The 16082-nt window shown below is 40.9% G+C and overlaps 1 protein-coding gene and 2 long non-coding RNA genes across 3 annotated transcripts; 1 reads left to right on the top strand and 2 right to left on the bottom strand.

Annotated features, from left to right (window-relative positions):
- Nucleotides 1–494: 494 nt before the first annotated feature.
- Nucleotides 495–6221, bottom strand: LOC123509364. The gene is made up of 4 exons (XR_006676183.1): nucleotides 6164–6221; nucleotides 4751–4906; nucleotides 4447–4588; nucleotides 495–964 (listed from the first exon to the last, which is right to left on the bottom strand). It is a non-coding gene; the product is annotated as an uncharacterized LOC123509364 (long non-coding RNA).
- Nucleotides 6222–6225: 4 nt separating this feature from the next.
- On the bottom strand, nucleotides 6226–9983 carry LOC123509365. The gene is made up of 3 exons (XR_006676184.1): nucleotides 9868–9983; nucleotides 8895–8986; nucleotides 6226–6278 (listed from the first exon to the last, which is right to left on the bottom strand). It is a non-coding gene; the product is annotated as an uncharacterized LOC123509365 (long non-coding RNA).
- A 1495-nt stretch (nucleotides 9984–11478) lies between these two features.
- LOC123509594 (adrenodoxin-like protein 1, mitochondrial) lies at nucleotides 11479–15807 on the top strand. The gene is made up of 5 exons (XM_045264012.1): nucleotides 11479–11719; nucleotides 13128–13179; nucleotides 13693–13799; nucleotides 14218–14358; nucleotides 14700–15807. The coding sequence occupies exons 1-5, from the start codon at nucleotides 11485–11487 to the stop codon at nucleotides 14801–14803; spliced, it is 639 nt and encodes a 212-aa protein (XP_045119947.1). The 5' UTR covers nucleotides 11479–11484; the 3' UTR covers nucleotides 14804–15807.
- Nucleotides 15808–16082: the final 275 nt, after the last annotated feature.

Below are 16082 nucleotides of genomic sequence, written 5' to 3'. Positions count from 1 at the left end.
ATTCACTGCTACAATGGTCAAAAACTGTCTGATATGATTCTGTTTTAGTAAATGTATTGCATGCACCAAACATCATTTCGAAGTCCACATATTTCACTCAATAGATTGATTTCACGCTCAAAAGGGCATAGGATATCGTTTGATACCTTAAAAGCCCAGTTATACTTTGAAAAAAAAAAAAAGACTCCTAATGGGAAACGAAAACTTTTAGCGCTAAAAAGACAGGGACTAGGCGGGACTAGGCAGGGTGCTATAATTTCTGTTAAAAGGACCAATTCACACTGAGGCAGCCTGTTCAGGGCCTGAAAATCCTACACCTAGTATAAACCAGAGTCATCACACACACACACACACACACACACACACACACACACACACACACCCTCCACACACTCAAACCAATTAAAACACTCAACACCATCCCATCATCCCCAAAACACTGAAAACACCATGCAACACCTCAAAGTGCCTCCAAACAGATTCTCTAGAAACACCCAATACATATTGAAATAATCCTTCCACACACCCAAAAGACCACTACTACACACCCATACCACTTAAATAACACGCAACACTAACCCAGAACACATTAAAAGCACCATACAACTCCTCAAAATGTTCCTAAACACACTCAAAACACATTCAAATACTCAAACATACCTCCACTTAAGGTACGTAAATTATACCCAAATAAAAAACACACTGAAAACACAGAAAAAGTACCCAAAACACTTATAACACCCCAAACACGCTGGAACACTAATGAACACACTTAAAACACCCTAAGTGTGCCCAGATATACACAAATGAGTTAGAAAGAACGTTAAGATTACAAGGGTAACTTACCTAAATATTACACCTTGGATCTTTCTCCTATTCCGTCTCTATTTCCCATTTCTTTTTCGTCCTCCTCCTTTGTTTTTCCTTCTTCTTCATCTTATTGCTTCTACCTACACGCGTGAGCCTAAAAATACATAAAAAACATTAGATATTAGACAAAATATTGAGGAAATGGAGGGTGACTTAAGTATTGTGGCTTAGCTACTGCTCCTCTTCCTCCTCCTTTTCTCATTCCTTCCTCCATATCCTCCTTTATTTCTCCTGTCTTCCTCCTGCTACTATTATCTACACACCTGAACCTAGAAATACACGAAAACAAGTAGAAAATCACTAGATATTAGGCAAAATATTGAAGAACTGAAGGGTTTGGAAAAGAAGCGCCAGCCTGGGGTATGATGAGTCACCACCTGGGATGGGGACATCACAAAGAACGGAAACGGGGATGACTCGGATAAATTACGTAAATGATTTGATTTCAAAAATGACTTTTTAAAAAACGAAGCCACGGCCGAATGCATGATATTTTATGACGTGATAAATATTTAAACTCATTTTCAAAATATCAAAATATCTCCAGCTTAACTTGTTTCTAAAAAAATATCAAAATTAATTACTTTAAAAGTAAAAGAACCTTTTCACCAATAACTTTGATAAAACGTCCTGTAAAGTCAAATCATTTTCACTTGGCGAATATTTTAACATACACCATAAAACACCACTTAACGCCACATATTTACCCAACACAGGGGCGAAACACACTTCAAACACAACGAAACATTTATAGAAACCATAAAAACATACCATGGAAACGTAATATCAGGAAATATTTGAAAAAAAAAAAAAAAAAAATTGACCCCGCAAGCTTCCGGGGTGGGGTGATGGCTGGGGGTCCCCGGTGGGTGGCGGCCCGGAAGGAACACCGGGAACAGAGCGGCATACATCACATGTTGTCTTTATCATCTCACCAAGCTAAAATTAAGCCACACAGAGAAATTTTGACTAGACTATATGAAATGCTAGACTAGTAGCTCCATTCTGACTCATGCTTGGGTTCCGGTAAGTGAAGGAAGCAAATATCAGCGGATCATTCTTGCTCTTACAATATACCTATCACCTTTTAATATATGCTTTCTGTTTTCATTCTCATATGTAAGGGAAACCTAAAAATAAGTGAATGACCTTATAAATACCTTTAATAAACGAAGATATGGCAGTGTGGAACGTTATGGTGAAGGCTTCCACTGCTCGTCTTGCCGCATAGCACATTGGCGCTGCTTGAAAATTGTCGGTAATATAGCAAAACTTCTTCATTTCACTTCACTTCAATTCACTTGTGTGTGTGTGTGTGTGTGTGTGTGTGTGTGTGTGTGTGTGTGTGTGTGTGTGTGGGTGGGTGCATGGGTCAGTATAGCCCACCGCCACAACTGTTGTCACCACCCCCACCACTAGACTACTGCCGTAGCAGAAGGTTGTCCGTGAAGGCAGTATCATAAATGTTTATGATAACTATATGTTACTAAATCTCTTATTAATGAGACACTACACTTATACAAATACCACATGATAATTTATTTGCTATTGTGACATCTTTGTCTTCGTTATCGTGTCCAGCTATGTTTATTTGGCAAAGCAGGAATTATTAAATTGTATCTAGTTGTACAGCGAGTGTTGGCAGCTTCTGAGGGACGAGAAACAAGGTGCTTGAAAGACAGACTAAAGTATTCTCTCATTCTCTATTTGCGCCGCGTGATATACGAGTATTTCTGACAATAAACCAGGGTGAAAGGATACGAAGTAGACATTTTTCTATCTACATATACATCTAACTTATATGAATTCATTAACTTATCTATATGCCTACCTATCCATCTATCTGTTTGTTTATCCAACTGTCCATTTACATATCTATCCACCCATCAAATTACCCGCTAATCTATCTATCTTCACACAAGCATATAAATACCACTATCAACACCACCTCCACCACCACCACCACCACCGCTGCCAGTACCAGCACCTGCCCACCTTCGCCCTCATGAACGGGAGTGTGTCAGTGATAGGCGAGGGACACAACGGCTTCATCAATTACATCGCCACCGTTCGCCTATCGTGTCGTGTCAACTGGACGGTCGGTCCCTGACGACACACCCCCTCCCGACCTACACGGGTCCGGACCCACGTAGCACGGGCATGGACGTGGGCTTGGGTGGAGGTGTGGGTGAGATATACGTAGTGTCAGGCGCTTATCCGATTCCCTTTGCGTCTGTCGTCTTCAGTGGTTCTGTACACACTTGTCAAGTCGCTACACGTGCATAATCGCGTACGGCAACACGTGCTGGGCCACGCGCACTAGAAACCTCCCACGGTACTCTTCTTAGCGCCCTCGTACTGCCCCGTCAGTCAACCAGCCAGTCAGTCAGCCAAACATTCACTCAGCTAGACAGTCACTCAGTTAGTCATTCATTCATTCAGTCAGTCAGTCAGTCCATCTATCAGTCAGTCAGTGAATCTTTCAGTTAGACAGGCAATCTATCCGTCAATCACTATATACGTACAACAGCCAGTCAGTCAATCAATCAATATTCACAATGCAAAACAAGCAAACACACCACCAATAATAACCTCCACCACCACCACCACCAACACCACACACTGACACCACCGCCACCAACACTTTCTAAAGGTGCGTACACACTTACTGCATTTCCACACATCGTTTCTTCGTTGCGTGTCACCCTGTGATACGATATGGTGCAACAGGGTATTGTACCCACTGTTGCGTATCTGCGTGCTGTATCATCGTTGAGTGATGCAACAGAGTCATTCAGTTTCTTCCTGATCGTAACCATGAGTGCAAATGTGCAGTTGTCTGTGACCGCATTTAGTTTTATTCATGAACATCAAATCAGTTAAAGGAAGTGAGAGTGACGGCGTTGGTGGGTGTCTACACTCTACGCAAGTAGGCACATGTGCAATGGGACAACCATTTTGGCTGACTCCACTACTACTGTTACCCTTAACAACTACTACTTGGTAGTAATTTACTGTCATGGCCAGGCTGCAAGACGCATCGTGTCATCCGCCGCGACGCACAATTTCTGTCTGACTAGCCAGCATGCTCGTTACACTCCCTCAATAAGAAGATGGCGTCTCCTAACAAGGAAAGTTGTCAACATTCATTACGTGTTTCTCCATGGTGAATTCCAGGATGGAGTGAACACGTTGGTCATTTGGTCCTTAAGACATAAACGATCATGATGCAACTTAAACATAGAGGTTAAAAAAGAGGGGGTAAAGAGAGATTTACACGCATTTCAGGACCACATATTCAGCGACACGTTAAGGAAAATTACAAAAATTATATCATTACTCATAAGAAATGCATATGACAAGATCAAATTATACTTAATCATAAAGAACAACCTATCCGCAAATCGCTGATCTGAGTCATATTCATGAGACGAAATGCATGTTCATGTATGCCAAGAATAACAAAAGTACCCTTGAATACCACAATAACTTCTTTACGCTGCTAAATGTAGAGGTGAAGGGCTGAGAAATTTAAGAAAACAGACCGTAGAGTGACAGTGACGGTCCAGGCCTCACCTTCATAGTTGAACTTCCTGACGAGTCTGTATCCTGGCCGGCATTGGCAATAGTATGACTCTCGAGTGTTGATGCACAGGGGCTCACACCCGACATTTTTCTCCCGGCTCTCATCAATGCCACACAGCTGCACAAACTCATCCTGCCACAAGGAAGGCATTTTCTTCAGTACTGTCAAGTTGTGAGTTTGTATACTGTATACCTACATTGTAAGAAAACATGCAACTTTTATATGAAAGAGTGGAGTTCAGGGTATGAGTTAAGCCTTGCGTGCCAGAGCTAGTGACAAAAGAAAGGCCTTCACCTCATCTCGTCGCTACTGCAGTCATTGATGGCGGCACATGTGCGCTGCTTCGGGATGGAATTGCCACCGCCGTAGGAGAACTGACTTTCTGAGGCACATTTGTTGCTCTTTGGTGCGGGGTTGGTCTGCAGGTCTGCCAGTATTGCATTGTCTGCACTGTGTTGAGTGAAATGCTGGCTTTGTATTTAAAGTCGCTATTATTCATGGTTTAGTCTATCTTAAGGTAAATTTAGATGGACTAAATGGTGCTTTAAGAGAGAGATACCCTAGCAGTAAGTTACCGATATCCTGTTCATCTAAACTGTCTGTGTTTCGTTTAAACACAAGTAACCGACAAACAACAAAAACTACACTCCCACACAAACACTCAAAAGGTTCACATTTATGTTGCCTACAATAAGTACGGTTGTCCAATCTCGTTCACCTCGATGTATACAGGGTATCACTTTAAATATGTCATTATTTTCATCTTAATGCTCTCCTGCTTACGTACTGTGAATTAACCCCACCCACACATAAACCCACCTACTCAATGATCACTTGTAAATTTTCGCTCACCGACACTCACTCGTGCTTACAAAATACCAAAACGATTGTTCAGTTTACTGTCCATATCAATTTAGAATACTCTATCGAGCCTGTTATATTGGTCAAGAATTTGAAATTGTTCAACCTAGCTTTGTCATATCACATTGGAAACTGCTACCATGCAACACCTCAAAATACCAACAAATGCACTAGAATTCACTAGAAACACACTGTATACACCAATGCCAAAACCACACCACAAAACACACCCCATAAACACCCGACACACACACAAACAACTTAAATAACTTAAAACTAACCCAAAACCTCAAAAAAAAAAAAAAACTCACTCAAAACACACTAGAGATACCCAAGTTACCAATATCATCCCCCTCACCCCACACACACACTCATGATCCTTGCCCTACATAAACACCACTTAAGGCACTCAATATTATCGGAAAACACTCTAAAATCATCATGCAACAGCTCAAAATGACACCAAACACACACACCACTAGAAACACACAATATATATTGACATCATCCCTACATACATCCCATCCCCCTAATACACACCAACACCACTTAAAACACTCAAATGTAATGCAAAACACTCAAAACGCCATACAACCTCTCAAAACAATCCGACACACCCAAAACATGCAAATACTAAAAAACAGCTCACTCCAAACACTTAATGTAGCTATGTAAAATATTCCTGAAAGGTTTGAAACACTGAAAACGCACGAAACGCACCCAAAACATACTTGCAACACCCGAAACGCCCTATAACACAATTCAATACACTTAAAACACCCCAAAAATACCCCATAACCAACAAAATGCATTATAAAGGACGTTAAGATTAAAAGGGACACTTACCTAAATATTACACCTTGGATCTTTCTCCTATTCCGCCTCTATTTCTCATTTCTTCTTCTTCCTCCTCCTTTGTTTCTCCTCCTCCTTTCTATTGCTTCCATCTACACGTCTGAACCTAGAAACACACAAAAAAACTAGATATTAGACAAAATATTGTGCCTTGGCGGCTGCTCCTCTTCCTCCTGGTTTTCTCCTTCCTTCCTCCTTAACCTCCTTTATTTCTCCTTTCTTCCTCCTTCTGCTACTATTATCTACACACCTGAACAAGAAATACACCAAAAAACGTAGAAATCACTAGATATTAGGCAAAATATTGACGAACTGAAGGGTTTTGAAAGAGGCGCCAGCCTGGGGGTATAATGAGTCACCACCTGGGCTGTGGTCATCAGAGAGAACGAAAACGGGGTGACTCGGCTATATTACGTAAATAATTTGATTTCAAAAATGACTTAGAAAAAAGGAAGCCACGGCCGAATGCATAATATTTCTCGATGTGATAAATATCTAAACTAATTTTGAAAATATCAAAATATCTCCAGCTTAACTAGTTTAAAAAAAATATCCAAAATAATTACTTTAAAAGTATGAAAACCTTTTCAGCAGTAACTTTCCTAAAATGTCCTGGAAAGTCAAGCCATTATCACTTGGCGAGTATTTTAACACATTTCACAGAGTCTGAACTATTTCTTAAGATATTCTACATTGAGTTAGACCGAGAAGCAGAAATGTGAGCAAATGAAATATAAAAAAATAAAACATACAAGTAACATCACTAAACACTATTTCAAAGTCCACATATTTCAATCACTAGATTGCTTTCGCACTTAAGAGTATAAACAATTCTTTGATACGTTAAAGACCCAGTTATAACTTCAAATAAAAAAGCTCAAATTGGAAAATGGAAAATTTTTTACCATTAGAGATTTTTTATACCCCATGAAATACCTCTAAACGCTACATATTTACTGAACAGAGGCACGGAACACACTTCAAACACAACGAAACATTTATAGAAACCATAAAAAACAAACCATGGAAGCGTAATATTACCGTCAGCAAATATATGAAAAAAAGTATTTGACACCGTAGGCTTCCTGGGGGTTGGTGATTGCCAATGCTTGGTGACTATCGGGGGAGGCATCATCAAGGAACAGTGGCGGCGGAACCTCCATTATCACCTCACTACACCCAGTTTAATAACATAAATGGATTTATTTACCACAGGATATGAAATGCTAGAATGTATGTCAGTCTATGAAGGTTGTATGTGTGTAAAGTATTGTTCCGAAGGGGGGGCGATGTCAGTAAGAGAGACTATAGTGGGGGCACTGGCTAAAAAACGGCGCCATGTGTGGGCGGGAAAGTGTTGACGCGATGCACAGGGACGCGTAGGTTGTTTTTGGCACGAATCGAGGCAGACAAGGAAGGACTGTCGGAGAGAGAGAGAACCATGAGCTCCGTGGGGAGGACTGGATATGGTGGAGGAGGCCTACAGTGAGCTCTGAGAGATTTGTGTGAGCTCTGGAGAACCTGGTTGTCGCGAGGGAGACCTGGTTGAGCTTTTGAGGGAGCCTGCTGTGAGCCGAGGATGGCCTGGTTGCCGCGAGGGGGGCGTGGCTGAGCTCTAAGAAACCTGTGTGAGCTCTGAAAGGTCTTGGAACCGTGTATAAGACCCACAGTGAGCTCTGAAAGGCCTGATAGCAGCCTCACCTTGTCTAGTTAGTGTTATTCACCTCTACCTTGCCAGTTTCGTGCGTACGTGCCCAGAAAGTGCCCTCTCTGCACTATTAAGTGTCGTGAAAAGCCCCTAATTGAGTGTACAGTGTATTACAGGTGTCGTGCGCAGGTGTAGTGGAGTGTAGTAACTACATGTACAAGTGGCTTTGGCGCCTGTGACCATGTGTGAGGTACCTGCATGTGCTTGTCCTTCTCCACCCAGTGTGCCAGTTTAGACTTAATAAATGAGCTTTGTGACCCTAGTGCTAATCCCTTTCCACCCCAATATGCCTGTGTCTGCCTATACCGCAGTGTTTCAGTCTGCCCAGCGAATCTCCTGCCCTCCGCGCACCAAGCATAGCGCTAAGTGCTACTTGGAGCCCTCCCCTCCCCTGTGTCTGGCGCCAGCTGTGCTGTGATGGCTGTCAGTCAGTCAGTCAGTCATATAGTCAAAGTCAGTTAGCCAGATAGTCAGTCAATCAATCTATCAGAAGGACAATCAATCTATCAGTTAATCAGCCAGTCCGTAAAATAATATTCACGATACAAATCAACTAAACACAACGCACTGACAACATAGCTACCGCCACAGCCACTACCACCATCACCACTAATAAAGAACGCACTGACACCACCACCAACACTTTTCAATACATAGACAATATTCCATAATGTTTCACACCCTCAACGCCCCGGCCACCGCTCCGCATGTCCCGTGAGGTTGCCAGCTGAAGTGACTCTGGGCGGCGGACCTTTTTTTTTTTTTTTATGCACGAGGGGAAACTGGCTAAGGGCAATAAACAATATAAAAGTAAAAGGCCAACCTTTCTTTTAGATGTGTCCGTGGTGGAGGAAGGAACTGATGGTGGTGATAGTGGTGGTGGAGAAGATAAAGGTGAGTGAGTGAGTATGACAAGGACAGGAAAGAATAGAAGGAAGAGGAAAACTAAAACTATCTTATTAAAGGTCACCATCTTATCTCCTCCCTCCTCTCTCTCCCATTCTCTCCACATACACAGGTATTGGCGGCGTCATCAGCTTTACTCCCACTGCCGCCCACACCTGCCCCACGCTCATGAAGCTCATACGTCGCCGCAGCCGCACTCGCTATAAAATGAAATGATTGAAGACATACAGATTCATGCGTTCCGGAGAAAACTGATGTCTGACATACGAAGAGTGAGAGGGAGAGGGAGAGGGGATATAAGAGTGTTTACTAAAAGTGTCAGCTGACGATATTTGAATGTTAAAGATTTTTTTCTCGTAATTCACTATATAACAGAGTTCAATGTAATGTCTCCCAGCAGTACACATCACATAATTGGATGAATACTGTTTTGGACACTACTGTACCAGACTGCACCTGAACCCACTAACTATGTAACAAGATACCAGGTAGAGCATTGTATGTAATAATTGTAACTATACGAGTATACTGTGTAACGTGACGCAGACGCAAAGTGATAGCCGCTCCAGGGAACACTTTTACTGACCCGTCCTTCACTTACTAGGCTGCGTGAAAAGGTCTACTGCAACTCGGTGACTGTTCGGGCAAAGCGGTGCAGAAGCAGCAGGCTATTAAGACTGAGAAGACGTCATGACGTCCACCTTGCAATGCGGTATTCCACTATCACAGTACTAAAGCTAGTGACTGAGGTGAAGCGCCGCCACAACCAGGGATCATATGGCGCCACCCACTAGTAACACCTTACCACTCGACACATTATAACTACCATATACCTAATTAACTATCCTTCACCAGCTAATTGTCCACATGTGACTCCTTCAATGCACGATACACCTTCCAAGTACAGCCTGTCCATTCCAACAGTGTCCCATAGCTATTGACATTGTCATAGCATTAATTAACTACCCTTCACCATCCACTCAACCACTCGTCCCCCCCCTTTATTATATAGCTTGCAAGGGAATTATCCGCCCCATTACCGTCCCATCACTATCCCATCACGTCCCTATTTTCCACTTACCCATACACTGAGCAGGTGAACAGGTGGGGAAGGTGGAGCAGGTGGAGGTGGAGCAGTCAGCGTGTTGGCAGGACTCGTGGCTGGTGGTGAAATGGACGCCTAGTGGTGGTGGTGGGTGAGAGACGAGAGTGAGAAAGAAGCAGAGGGGCGTTGAGGGTAGGGAGGTGGGAGGGTGTGGATAGTTGATATAATTTGATTTGATACTTTCATTCACAAATCGGGAAGTACAAACATATGATACAGTCAAGGAAAGTAAGCTACATAGGCCTACATATATTTTGTGAATGAGACTTGTGGTAAGAGCCTACACGGTAGTCTTAGCGCTTAAGGTCTACGTGATGTCGACACTTTAGCGATTGAAACACATCTACACAGACACCCGTACAAACATTAGCGGAGTTCAATTACGAGTTGATGCAACAGAAGGTAGTTAGGGAGCACTGCATTATTAGTGTTTTTAGTCTACTCGTTACCTCACTAGGAAGCCCACTAGCTCACCAACACGCCCATAGCGTCACACACGCCTATGATATCCAACCCATTACCTCACATAAGCCTACCAGCACACCAACACGCCCATGATAGCCTACCCATTACCTAACATACGCCCACCAACACCCATTAAAACTGCCACCAGCACTATAACACGCCCACATTAAACATGCCCATCACCACGTCTGCATATCTAAAACATCTCTCTCCATCCTAAAATATCACTGTTTTCTGAGAATGTTATCTATCAGCTTATCTCCTTCATGCTAAAGTCTTTTCTACTTTCCACACACCCTATCCCCAGTTCTACCTATTCTTCCAGCCTATCCCTTCATTGATTTCACTCTCTTTGTGCTGCACTGCTACTCAATTTTCTCTACTCTTGCTTCTGTCATTCCTTTTCCTTCCATTTACTGTCCTCTTCTCAGCTTATTTCTACTCATTCATAAGTCACACACACACACAGAGAGGAGGAGGAGGAGGAGGAGGAGGAGGAAATGGTATGAAAATGAAGAAAAGAGAAGTACTGAGAAAAGAGAGACGGTAGGGATCAAGGTAGGAAGAAGAGGAGAAAGGTGATGACGTCTGGCTAGCGGAAGAGGTGAACGATCATTAAAGAACTGCTTTACAATCGGATGTTTAGAGAGGGGGAGGGAAAAAAAAAGTAATTCATACCGAATTTAAACACTTGATAGAAATATATGCGTTTTTTTTTTTTTTATGTAAGAGGTGATATTTGGCCAAGGCCAACAAAGAGTAAAGAAAAATGGTGGAAAGGCAAATGGTAGGGATTAAGGAAGAGAAAAAAGAGGAGACAGAGAAATGAAAGAAAATGAAAAAAAAAAAAAATAAATAAATAAATAAATAAAAGCAGAGTAGCCAGTCGCCGCTGTTCTTCGGATAGGTTTTGGTGAAAATGCCGTGCAGCCAGGAGGAGAGACCTGGGAACTGTGCCTTACTGGGCTCCAGTGTGCTCGACTCGACATGCTCGACCTTGTTCATGCTTGACTCGCCCATAAACCCCTACATTTCATTTTCCTATATACCTAACTCTGCATTTTATTCATCTTTATGTTTGACTAATTTATTATTTGTTTTGTTTATAACTATGATGGCAAAAGCAAAATGTGTGGTATGAAGAATCCAGCTCAATCCAACCTTCCCAAATCCGCGTCAATCCAACTTGTGCAGAACGTCAACACAACACAGCCCGGCAGCAGCATGGCGCGGCCTGTGTGGGTGCTCGGCGCCTGGCGGGGTGTTCGGGCCCTGATACATGGCCACGCCGCCACCAGAACCTACACCATCCTGCCCAGGCCCCAGAAGAAGGTGGCGCAGAGGTGCCTCGTGACCACACCCAGTGAGTGCAAGACAGGGCACGGTAGAGTGGGGGGGCAGAGCAACCAGCCAGTCTGACCCTGTTACCTAACATAACCACGGATTAGTTAGGGACTCTTTTTCAGTATTGACAATTGGTATCACTGGAGAAAGTCTTCAGAATCATTACTACAAAAAGGAGTGCACCACTAGAGAGTAGACATTTTTATAAAACATTTTCATCTATACACTTTCGGTTTGCAAATTACTCATTTCGTATTAATCTCAATAAATAGGTTTTGGGAGAACACGAAAATCTCTGCATCAACTTAGATTAGGTTTAGTTAGAATGCATCAATGATTTCATATGCTTAGAACTTGCATTTAAAAAATCCCTAGATCGTTTTTTTTTTTTTTTAATATACGGAATTTTTACCGACGGGCAGGAGTGCTCATTTCGTGTTCTAGGCATCAAAATACAACTATTAATTTATTCCTTATTGCTTATCGTTAATGTCAGAATGGCGCCTTTCTTCATGTATTTACCCAATTTTAATGGGTAGGTAATGTTAAATTGGATCAGGCTCCGAATGTACTTATAGTCCAGTATATAATATTTGCAGAGAGTAGTATACCCACCATAAACATAATGCATTTCAAGAATATGGGTTAGTGTACACAGTCTTGTAGTCATGGTGAAATGTTGTTGTTTAGATAACAATTTGATTATGGTTCAATATACCTAACTCCAGCACCTAATTTTTTTTACTATTTTCTTCTGGACCTTTACTGAATCCATTTTATACATATGATTATAAACAGTGGCAGAAAAAAATGCCACCAACCTAAGCATGGGGATCTGTGGGAATGTGAGGTTTTTGGGTGGTGTAAGATGGAAACTAAGTATTTTCCATGGAGTAAATGATCAGAATCACATATAACATGGCAGATTATGTAAAGCATGGCAGTCTTATTTTCTGACATGGCATGGTAGTGTTTTCAGTGATTCTGATTATATATTTGGAGTATTTTTTGGTGATCCTAATAATTTACTCCCTGAAAAGTATTTGTCCACCCAAGCACCCCACATTCCCACAGGTCCTCAAGTTTGTTAGGGGGTAGAGGTCTGGTGATATTTTTCTGCCACTATATTATCATATTATATATACACAGTGAGTTTTGTGAAGCTCTGGAAGGAAATGATAAAAAATAAGGCTCACGTTACCAAACAAAGTAAATATTCATTTTAGCAACATATGTACTTGTTTATTGCTCGTCAAAACTATTTTTATAAATTTAGCAGTGTTTTGTAAGAATTTGACACATCTTCCAGGAAATTACTTCTTCCTTTACTTCTGCTTTATTATTGCTTACAGATACTCCTACATGCATTCCTGTTATCATCATGGTTGGCAAACCATTAGTTTGATCACAACGTTTCCTTGTTTCAGGTGTGCAGCACGGGAAGTATGAGTGGGAGGACCCAAAGTCAGAGGAGGAAGTGTAAGTGTTGTCAGTCACTGCATCTTGCCATTTCCACTAAGCCTTCCTTGTCCATACTAAAGGAAACTTTCCTGGACTTATATAGATATAGATAAGATATATGACAGTTATTTGAACTTATTTATTATATTTACTTTATTGATTTATTCTTTTTAGGATTTCTATCACCAACTTTCCTATTCATAATTTAAAAAAAGTAAAGTTATTGTTGGCAAAACTCATTATTTTTATCTTTGCTTAGAGGAAGTGTGGTATTAACATTTCAGTCTATCATCATTCTTGAGATGATTTTCTTTAACCTTCCCTTTAGGTATAGCTTCTCATTAAATCTAATAATGTGCAGGGAAGAAAAAAAAAAAGCAAATAATTAAAAACTGGCAGAAAACTTAAAGAAAATAATGTCTGGAATAGAGAGACTTTACCAAAAATATCACAGCAAATATGTTATGACACATTCTTGTGTGTTTCCCATCACATTATTGAACCTACACCTCCTAACATCCTCTTTTTCAGTGTCAACATAATATTTGTTGACCGAAATGGGAAAGAAATACCGGTGCGAGGCAAGGTTGGGGACAATGTGCTGTACCTAGCACATCGCTTCAATGTTGACCTTGAAGGTGCGTCAAACCAACTCATTACCTAGTAGTCATCATCATCAGTTTTCTAGAATGACCTCAGCAGAAATGCCTTAGAATGTCTTTTCAATGTGTTTTGTTTATTCCACCTTTTGGCACATCGTCCCATAAGCCTCTGTTTTGGAAGTCTCTTTTATTAAACTTTTTTTGTGGAACTTCTAGTAAGGAGGTTTTTTCTTATATAATTTTATGCCTTGGGCCAACTTTCTATTCAAGTTCCGAAGCTCCATGACTTACTGTAGCCAACACACTTAGTGGAGTTACACAGACCTCACAATTTATATATAACATGCTACTTAGAAAAATGATAACATTTCCTACTTTTTAATGAAACATGGCAAGAAATGTGATGAACAGCACTAAACTTAATAGTACCTTTCCTTACACGTACTGGTGACAGGTGCATGTGAGGCGTCTCTGGCTTGTAGCACTTGTCATGTGTACGTGGAAGACACATACACAGACTGCCTGCCAGAGCCTGTAGAAGAGGAGGAGGACATGCTGGACCTTGCTGTGTTCCTCAAGGACACCTCTCGGTTAGGTGAGGCTGTTTGTTTCTTAAATTTTGGTACTTTGCATGAGTGTCTATTTACCAAACTTAGATCCTTCTTTAAGGGGAGCAGCCCAGATGAGTGGAAATGCCTTGTCATGACATAAAGAAGAGACAGTTCTCACTCCATTCACTCCTTTCCTTTCAGTTGTTTTCCAAAGTATACAGTTACTTTCTCCATGTGTTCAGGCTATAAGCAAGTTTATGAATAGTGTGGAAGAGGGAAGAGGAAGATTACTCTTGGATGAGATTGGTTGTTTGCATTATTGATAAAAACAATTGCTATCAGTGCAAAACATTTCTTTCAATCTTTGCCTGCATTTTTTTCCAAGGCTGCCAGATCATCCTGACCAAGGAGATGGATGGCATGACTCTCACATTACCTCATGCCACACGCAACTTCTATGTGGACGGCCATGTTCCCAAGCCCCACTGAGCAGGAGGCACCACAGCTGGTTTAGGCTAGAGACTCACTTTTGCTCAATTCACAAGTATTCATCCAAATCAGAAAGAGAATGAACAATACTAATACCATGTCTGCCTGGGTCTCCTTCACTCACCACCTGCAATCAAGTGGTGCTGGTGCATACTTGTATTACTAGTGCCAGCCATCACCTGTATGTGCAGTACTGACAGAACAAGTTTTTAGCATCTAAGATGCAACATTGATCTGATAAAATGAAGCAACTAATCTAAGTATGTAGTTTGTTTGCACACTGCTACACATGCAAGCATAACTATTTTTCTTATCATCTCCATCTTGTATATATATACTTCCTGGTGATTGGATAGCTCTTGTCTACCTAAATATTTATAGTGTCAGATTCCATTATTATTTATGATATTAATTCAGTTGCTGGAGCTCAATGGGAGAAATTACAATAAGTTTCTATATGTACTGTACATAGTAAATTTTGTTACTTGTATGCCTGTTGAAACTTTGTGTGAAAAATTTAGTGATCTATGTAGTGTCCAAGTGTCTGAATCTGTTGGAGTCACACATTGGACAGATCTTAGTGCCTTCCCAGATCTGGACCTCATTGAAAAGATTAACCCAAACTTCCTAAAAGGAATATATCACTTCTGTTAAAATATGTAAAGTTTATAATACTTAAATTCACAAAACTTGTACAAATGTTGATTGATCACAGCTGAAGAGATGAATCTGGATCAATACCATGCACCAGATTCCTCTTTATTATATGTGAGATTTTTATTAATCATGTTGCCTAGGCTACAAAACTTCATTATAATTTGTAAATTCATTGATCCACCTGGCTGAGGCAGCTACACTAAGACAGGACCTCAAACTTATCCCAAGACTAAAGGTACCCTCTGAACAAGCTTCACACTTACTGAATAGCATGACAGCCAAAGGAGTTTATTTATATGCATATATTGACTTGTATCTATTTCTGTAAATAAATAAATAAATGTAAACAGGTGTTCACTTACTCTTTCTTTGCATAAAAATGGCTGTGTGTCTAATGAATTCATCCATTTTTTGCTAATGATTTCATTAGATAATCCAGTGAAATCTCACAGTATAATTCTGTACACTTTCCTAACAAAAAATTGGCAGGGTATCTATCAAATGAATCCCTTATTTGCTAACATCTTCATAGAATCCTGTAGCATAAGTCTGGAATATTTATCTAGAAAGATACTGTGAGAGGTAAAACATTCAACTTACATTATATATGAAAAAAAGATAA

The sequence above is a fragment of the Portunus trituberculatus genome, chromosome 27 (assembly GCF_017591435.1).
Source record: "Portunus trituberculatus isolate SZX2019 chromosome 27, ASM1759143v1, whole genome shotgun sequence".
In the NCBI taxonomy this organism is placed as follows: domain Eukaryota; kingdom Metazoa; phylum Arthropoda; class Malacostraca; order Decapoda; family Portunidae; genus Portunus; species Portunus trituberculatus.
Note: the sequence above shows the minus strand (reverse complement) of the source record. Positions and strands in the feature narration are given on the sequence as shown.

What these genes read in the sequence shown, in the direction of transcription:
- LOC123509594 (XM_045264012.1), top strand. Translation starts at nt 11,485, where the DNA reads ATGTGTGGTATGAAGAATCCAGCTCAATCCAACCTTCCCAAATCCGCG. An exon ending in GTGCCTCGTGACCACACCCA is followed by an intron (nt 11,720 to 13,127) that starts GTGAGTGCAAGA and finishes TCCTTGTTTCAG; the next exon opens with GTGTGCAGCACGGGAAGTAT. An exon ending in CAAGGACACCTCTCGGTTAG is followed by an intron (nt 14,359 to 14,699) that starts GTGAGGCTGTTT and finishes TTTTTTTCCAAG; the next exon opens with GCTGCCAGATCATCCTGACC.